General features: G+C 33.5%; 1 protein-coding gene across 1 annotated transcript; it reads right to left on the bottom strand.

Moving 5' to 3' along the window:
• Positions 1–8,062: 8,062 nt before the first annotated feature.
• Positions 8,063–8,407, bottom strand: LOC139500544 (uncharacterized). The gene has a single exon (XM_071289294.1). It carries the CDS (start codon positions 8,405–8,407, stop codon positions 8,063–8,065), a length of 345 nt encoding a protein of 114 aa, XP_071145395.1.
• Positions 8,408–9,092: the final 685 nt, after the last annotated feature.

Here is a 9,092-nt window from a genome sequence, read left to right as displayed (position 1 = left end):
AAGACTCATCAGTGACGCTCAGATCAAAACAGTTAAAAAGCCAAACAAATACAAAGTTGAAGAGCATTGAGGACCCAAAATTCCAAAAAGTTGTGCCAAATACGGCTAAGGTAATCTACTCCTGGGGTAAGAAAATCCTTAGTTTTTCGAAAAATTCAAAGTTTTGTAAACAGAAAATTTATAAAAAAAATTACCGTATATTTGATATTCATGTCAACACCGAAGTGCTGACTACTGGGTTGGAGATACCCTCGAAGACGAAACGTCCATCAGCAGTGGCATCGACCCAGTGGTGTAAACAGTTATCAAAAGTACCAGGATTATACTTTTATACGCCAGACGCGCTTTTCGTCTACATAAGACTCATCAGTGACGCTCAGATCAAAACAGTTAAAAAGCCAAACAAATACAAAGTTGAAGAGCATTGAGGACCGGAAGAGGCAAATCAAAGGACGTGTTTTTTGTTCTTCGGTAATGAGTTAAAAGAGGTCCATTTCTGTTTTTTTTTTTTTTTTTTTTTTTGGCATTTGGATGATCTTCTGTTTTTCTTCTACCTCTACATTTTCTGAGTAGTTCATATGGCACAGGCACGACAAATAACAAACATGGCTTTGTTAAGTATACATATACAATTGAAGTTATCAAAAGGTCATGGACCCAACGTTTTGACAATCGATAGATGTACAGAAGAGACTAACAACGCCGTGGCAATAAAAGAAAAAGGCATACAATAGTATAAAAAATAAATTGCTTTAATCACCCTCATTACAAAGGTAACATAAGATGATTAAAATTCTTTTGTTTAATTCCTTCTTTGTCATATATTAAGTCACCAATAGTTTATCGATGTTTGAATTCCAAGAATCGATAAGCATGATAAGGAAGAGGTGAATCAAAGGGCGTGTTTTTGTTCTTCTGTAATGAGTAAGAAGAGGTTCATTTCTATATTTTGGGTGTTTTTTTGTTTTTTTTTGCATTGGGAAGATCTTCTGTTTTTCTTCTACCTCTACTTTTTAAATGGGTGGTTCAGACGGCACAGGCACATAACAAACATGACTTCTTTAAGTATACATATAACATTAAAGTTCGCAAAAGGTCATGGGCTTAACGTTCTGAGAGACCACGTGCACTGAAGCACGCCCCAGGTAACAAACAAAATCTGAGGTTATCGAACGCGAGACTGTATTTGGCGAATGGTTAATTATTGGTTCCATATTTTTATATTTTTTTTTTCTGGGCGGTGATTTTCCTTTATTTCCTTGTTATGGTGTGTATATTCCATAACTTGTTCGATGTGTCCATGTTTGTAGGCCGTGGAGTGACTTATAATTGCTTTTATCTTCGTCATTATAACTGTGTTTGATAGTTGTTCCATTGGAAATTATATCAAATATACTTATTTTGATAAGCATCTCCTATTGTGCATGCATCTATACACCTTATCGCTATTTATCCGCCATTGCAGGAAATCACACAGGTTCCCGTAAAATTTTGACGTCATAAAACAAAATATCTGACGCCACAATGGAAACGTGGTTGTTGTTGACGTCAAAAGTTCAAGCGGCCGGGTCGGCCGGGATTAGCGATAGGGTGTATTGCATTCGAAATACAACTTTCTTTAACTTGGTGAGTTTGAATATCACTTTGATATCTTCATCGATTTTTTTAAACTCTCAAATATGAAATGAACCCATAAGGGCAATAAATAAACAGCCAGTTCATAGAAATGTAATCAAATCAATCTTTATCTTCGATTCAAATAAGAAAAGTATCATGCGTGAATGTTTGGCGCCAACAAACTAGTTTAACTAGTTAACGATGTCTATATTTCGTAATTTGGTAACTTTAAATGCCCCTTTTATATTTCAATCAACGTTATCCTTTTTGTGTTCATTATTAAATCATGGATATCGTCATTTCAAATGCCTTAAAACCTTATTTTTGATTATTAATTGGATCGTTTGAATGTTTTTCTGTACCTCGTAAACTAGGAAAACATTCATAGTTAACTTATTAGTTCTTTAAATACGATTATATATTTAATATTGTGTTTTAATCCAGAATATGGTTTATATATTTATAATGTTCTTTTCTAAAAATGATACATGATGTTCTTTATTCAAGACTTTGCTTTGACTTACATGTATATATATTGCTGTTTAATGTTTACATAAAAAAATAAAGACTCCTCTTATTATATAAATCATTTATTAATTTCATGAAATTCTATTAATTTTAGGCTATTTTCGTTGTAAATACACAGATAAAACCTCAGGCAAAAAACTGGTAAATTCTCTTAAACGTAATATCGTTTGTGATACAAAACAATTCATACAAAAACAACACTTTATTATGGAAAGTATAAATACAGCATCATAGCAATTGATATTTCGTATAACGTATTTTCTTTGTGTTTCAAGCAGTACTTTGTTTTATCCTTTTTTTTCTCCCAAAATTAAATGCATCAATAGATTTTAACCGATAGGAATATTGTTTATTCATTAGATAAAATGTGAAAAGCTACTAGGAAAACCTAGACTATTATCAAAAAAAAAATAAACATTAATTTATTATTAAAAAGATTTTTTCATTCGATTTCAAGTATTTTTGTAAAGTGTCTGTAAATAAGAGGAAATACAGATTTATGAATGCATTTTCTTTGAAGTTTTCATTCGTGCGTGTTTGAAAATGCATAGTTTCTATCATATTTTACAATAGAAGTATTCTAAGGGAATTTTTCAACTTTTACAAAAAAATTAACTTGTTGATACTAACTTTCTATCACAAATACAAACGTAACTTAAATATCTATTCCAAGGTCCGGTTTCATGTCTTACTAGAAAAGATGTCTGTTTGTATACATTTGACCACATATTCCCTTTAAAAAACCAAAACGAGTTCACTCCAAATAACATGTCTAACCGGACACTATACCTACCGTGACATATCGTTAATACATACTATACAATCATTATAAGTCTTTTCTGTGTAAGTCTTTCCTGTAAGTATACAGCCTCTACATTACCAAGACTCCAGCAGTATCCTCCCCGATGGTAACACTGGTAACTGACATCTTTCGAAGTCAGGCTGAACTGCTTGGGGATCTCGGAGCAGCAAGGGCCCTAGAGATGCAGTGTGTAGGCCCATCGATGTGTTGACATGCCATTGCACTCATCAACCTTGCTCCAGCTATGGGTAAATAGTTGGCTAGATAGGAGTCATAAGCCCAGCAAGGCAACCTATCTAAGACTGACAACTCGAACAAAACCGGACCGATCATGATTCGTAAGCCTTGGTCTGGCAACTGATCTAGAGGACTGGAACCATAACACGAAATCCACTGGCCCTCGAGGTTTGGGGTTGAGCACAAGACCAACTATCTCGTCTCATAAAAAAATGCAGTTACGGAAACAAGGACAATACAATCATTATACATAATTACTAGTCATCATTTATACAATATAATCGCATTTTGAAAATATTCCATACAATACTACACACATGCATACTCTTGTTCACAACAGCATAATCAGTTGGTTTAATTTTTTCCGTTCTTTGGAAATCTTTGAACAAACAAAAATATTAAAAAAAACATTCTAAATACTTCAATTAATCATATTCATATTTCACAACATTTCAATGGTTGCTGTTTGTTTGTTTTTGCATGTTTGTTGAGAAGACATATCACCCCGTCGGTTATCTCGTTTTTACTGTTTTTTATTTTGTCACGTCGGGCTTTTGCATGATTTGTGCTAATCGTTGAAGGCCATACATGGACTATCGTCTATGTCATTTGGTTCCTGGTGGAAAGTTATCTCATTGGCATACACACAATTCATTAAACGTGTTACAATGTGAATATACTTAGTTTTCTGTTAATATTGTCGCACTAACAATTGAAAACCTTTATTTCTTTATCTATCCTTTTATTAAATTACTACTGAATTTAATAAATAGTGATCTCAGGACTTGCGAAATTACTCATCTTTATATTATTTGGGATACAACGTGGTCTGCGGGTTTTATCTTTGGGCTCAAGACTCCACATAAAGGGCTTTTAAAAAATCAAAGTAAAAATTTACAAAGCATATTACAGCAAATATAATATTTATCCAGACGTTGTATGAGATTCTCATAATCAAAGTTTAATCAATAAATTTGAGAATATCCAACTCTAAGCAGCGCAGATTGTTAATTGGGACACAAAACGAACTAGCATTTATAAATTGTATATTGAAACTCAATGGGAAAAATTGCCCAAAAGAAGACTCAATCATAGATTATATCTTTTCCATAACATTTTGAATGATAAACACCAGTATCTTAGATACGCTATGCACGATTCAGTGTGAAGCCGTTTGTTGCTGTGTAACATAATTATTTGTTTTTCGTTCATTTTTTTGTACATAAATTAGGCCGTTAGTTTTCTCGTTTGAATTGTTTTACATTTGCCATTTCGGGACATTTTATAGTTGACTATGTGGTACGGCTCTGACAGCTGTTAATATTTTAAATATAAATATACACTGTGGTAATTATCAATTATGTCAATCAATTGTAAGTGAAACGTTTTAAAAGTCCAAAATGAACATCGTACAACTCATTAAAGCGTATTTCATCAAGTACATAGTTCGCAGAGTGCGCCAGTTCATTCCTTGTACATCTTATACGTTCTATGTCGTCCCCTACAGTTATATTACATTTCTCCATACTTTCCCAATTTCCTCCCCAACCATTACTTGGTTTGTGCTTATTAAGTACCCTGTGCATCCTGTAAAGATTTGTTATATCAAATTCCCCTCTTCCTCGTTCGAAATTCGGTACGTCTAACTTGTAAAGATCATACAAAACATCGGCCAAAATATCCCAAATTACTTTAATCATTTTTGAAAAATTACATTCCTCCTTGGAAAGCTGAAAAAGAAAAGCAAATGTAACTGTTGTAATTTGTGATTGTATTGAACACGCTCTTTTATTCTTTCTATTTTATTATTATTTATTAGCAATGTCACCTCAACATCTCTAGTAACTTTGGGTTATTATATTTATCTGATCCTTATTTACAATTGTTTAACAACGGTAAAATCAGAATTCAGCATAATATATACTGATTGTCTCCAAGTTAGTTGGAGATATATTTCGTATTTCGCAACAAGCTTTCATATGTTTACTTTGTGTGTCTCCCATACATATCCGGGTATTTATTAATTGATTGATAGATGTTTGCCTAACATCCAGTGGCAAATATTTCATGCATGTTAAGGACGATCTTCAACATAGGCGGAATAATCAGCTCTCCCAGCGATCTGCTATCTAATTTATTGTACTGAATGTTCTATTTTGACTGTAATTTGAATTACTGATTTGAGTTTTGAATTGTTAATGGTCTTTTAAATTGATAAAATTTCCAAAAGAATAACCAGTTAAAATATTGAACACAAGATTGTCTAATTATTTTGATGAATTATGTGTACTAAATGAAATCAAGCAGGTTTTGGGATGTATTATTCTACGACTGAACACATTGTTACCATACACATTTTACTTGAATTATTGAAATTAAGAAAGGAAAAGTTAAACTCAGATACATGCATGTGATTATTGACCTTATAGTTTTGTTCTCTATAACTATATAATTGTAGTTAAATGAGAAATAAAGTATTCGTATATATTCGTACTTAACTAAATCTTGTATGCATTGTAGGCTTTGTACCTTTTTTACGAATCAATCCAGGGGCTGCTTTCACAGAAACTTAGACTGAAAAGTTCATGACTTACGAGTGATTTTACTCATTAGATGTTTTAATGAAATGAGTCGCTATAACTTATGGTCATGACAAGTAATGTTTTATTTAGTGATTGTTGGTCGCAAGCTAATTAACTTTCGATTTGTTGCAATGTCTACCAGATTGTGACATTGATAAACAATCAACACACAATCGTGGAGCATGTGAACAATTAGCCAATTGATAGAGCGATGTTAAGTAGTAAAATCTTTACGACTTTGCCCCCAGCAGAGCTATAGAAAAACAGTTCTTTAACAGGCGTTAAACGGACACTTTTTTAGTAGATACACAGAATTTTGTAATGAAGTAAGGTTATAGGCATTTTATCTTCCACCTTATGTCACAATCACCTGTTTTTATAAACATGATTTATATGAAAAGTGTTCATGAAAATTATATTGACAAAAAATGCTGAAATAAAATAAAGTGGCTACGAATATACTGACTGCAAGAGTAACTGTAATCATAAAATGAATCCATGTAAAAACCACGTTTCTGTTTGTAAAATAGAAAACTGGAATCTTCCGAATCGTCTATATTTAAATATACGAAAGATTGCCTCTTTTCTTTTCGTCTTCAATGAGTTTGTTCTAGTCGAATTTTAATAGCGCAAAATCAGTTTCAACGTCATCACCCTTTCATGCGTGTTGAACTTTGGGATGGAAAATGAAAATATATTATGTCACATGATCAATCCTTCTAGTGGTCTACACTAATTTCACTTTGCTCTAATGAGCCCGAAAACTATCTGAAACATTGATTTCCAGGAAATGTGGATCCAAAAGTTCAAAACAGAACAAACACTTATTTTATTCCCCATTAAAATGCATTTTTTTTTGTATTCATATCTTTGCTCTCCTGATTTCAAATGACATTTACATGTATGTTTGCGATTGTCTGATTTCTATTTTATTTTTATGAGTGAATTTTTTAAGATTTAATCTTTAAAGTGTTATTCATATATTTTTGTTGTTTTTTTTTTTATTTTGTTTTTTTTTTGTTTATTTGTATATATGTGTGTTTCTGTTTTTTTTCTTGGAGTTTAGGGGTATATTGACACATGGAAGCCGGGGAAGGTATGAAATCCCAGACGAAGCATTGTCTTGACCAAACCCTACCTTCATACGTTTTGGTATTTTTTTTTGTAATTACGAATATGGTTATGAAAGAGGACATTAAGTAACTTCTAGATTATTAGACTATCATTGAGCATATTAGAAAAGGTTTTAATTTTTTTGTCAATTTTAAAAGTTTGCACCCCCTTTTCAGCTTGCTCATACGTCACTGGTATGTAACAAAGTAATCAGCAATAATTGTACTCGGCCACATGTACTAGTGTTAACGCAAAATTCCTGATTCATTATAAACTCCAAACATCGTAGTACACAACCCAGTATGGACATTTTTGTGTTCAATCTTTTTAATTATTCGACCGTCTTTACAATGAAGCATGTAGTATTTTCTAATTAAAACGTCATGCAAATTAGACACAGACAAAAGTAACAAAGAAACAGTCTGGTAACAACCAATCGTACTTACAGTCAGGTCAAAATCTTCGGCTATCGACTCGGACTTGACATAACTCCTCGTGTAAAACATAAACTATACGCCAACGGTTGTTACCGGTCAGTTTTTTTTTGTTACATTTGACATTTCGGAGGTAATAAATTCAAAATTGATGATATGAATTTTCGAAAAGGGCAAAGAAGATCGACATTTAACTGAATATTTTTACTCAGTAAGTTTTGTTCTTAATCTAAATACGACATTTCAAGACAGTTGGTAAGATAAACTTGTTACATTGTGTGCTAGTGAACATATACGTTTCACCCTATATGGAATTTACTGAACCCATATATATCGTATTAGTGTACTTACTGCCCTTGTACGCCATTGGCGTGTATGACAGTAACGAATATGTTCCACTTGTGTCTGTCGTTGGCAGTTTTCTGTAGTGTGCCCCATGTCTGTTGGTATTTACTAACCTCTGCCTTTAAAGTTCTTCTCAATGTCATTTTGGGTCTTCCTCTTTTTCTTTTACCTTCTGGGGTCCAGTGGAGTGCTGTCTTTGTGATATCCTCCTGGTCTTTCCGCAGGACATGCCCAATCCACCTCCAGCGTCTTCTCATTATTGTTGTGGCTACATCTTGTTGTTTGCATCTGATGAATAGGTCCTCGTTTGAAATTGTATGTGACCAAAAGATTCACAGAATCCTTCTCAGACTTTTAGTATGGAATACAGACAGCTTGTTTTGTTCTTGTTCTGTCATCCTCCATTATTCTGAGCCATACAAAAGTACAGGCAATACACAGCTGCTGTAAAGTTTGAGTTTGGTCGGGATGGTATATTGACCCTGCAGGTTGTAAAGGGCTGACCTTTCCTTTGATAGTCTTCTTTTGATGTCACATCCTGCGCCGCCATTGGTAGTAACAGTAGTGTCAAGGTAGGTGAAGGTATCAACATGTGGTAATGTTTTTCCATCCAGCAATATTGACCCTGGGTTGTTTACATTAAGTGTCATGACTTCAGTTTTGTTAACGCTGATTTTCAGCCCCATCTGTCCTGAATATTTTTCTAGCTCTGATGGTTTATCTTGAATATGTTGGTATGTGTGAGACATTTATGCTAAGTCATCAGAATAATCTAGGTCCTCAAAAGTGGTGAAAGTACCCCATCTTATGCCTCTTGGTGTATTATCAGTTGTTTGTCTCATTATCAAGTCAATGACTATAATGAAGAGTGTCGATGACATGACACACTCTTGTCCTACTCCTGATTTTACTTGGAAGTATATATCACTGTATCCAAACCCAGCACCGAAATCTCTTGTAGAATGCTTTAATGATGTTAATAAGATGTTGTGGAATGCCATATGATTGCAATTCTTTCCAAAGCCTTTCCTTGTGGATGATGTCAAATGCTTTCTGGAAGTCAACAAAGTTTATATATAGCTGCCGTTGCAGTCTGTGCAATAATATTTCTTAATGTAAATATTTAGTCGATGCAACCTCTCCCCGGACGAAAACCTGCTTGTTCTTATCGCAGTAGATCATCAATCGAGTTTGCAATTCGTCTTATTATGAGTTTTGCCATGATCTTACTTGGGATGGAAAGTAGTGTAATGCCACGCCAGTTGTTTCAATCATTAAGTGCTCCCTTTTTTGGTATTTTTATTATAGTGCCATTATTCCAGATGTATGGTATATGTGCTTTATTCCAGACGTCTTTAAAGATGTTATAAAGCAGGATGACAGATAAGCCTGGGTCTAATTTAAATAGTTCAGCATACAGATTGTCGTTTCCAG

This window comes from Mytilus edulis, chromosome 13 (assembly GCF_963676685.1).
Source record: "Mytilus edulis chromosome 13, xbMytEdul2.2, whole genome shotgun sequence".
NCBI classification, from domain to species: Eukaryota; Metazoa; Mollusca; class Bivalvia; order Mytilida; family Mytilidae; genus Mytilus; species Mytilus edulis.
The sequence above is the reverse complement of the archived record's forward strand: the minus strand, read 5'-3'. Positions and strand labels throughout refer to the sequence as shown.

What these genes read in the sequence shown, in the direction of transcription:
- LOC139500544 (XM_071289294.1), bottom strand. Translation starts at nt 8,407, where the DNA reads ATGTCTCACACATACCAACATATTCAAGATAAACCATCAGAGCTAGAA.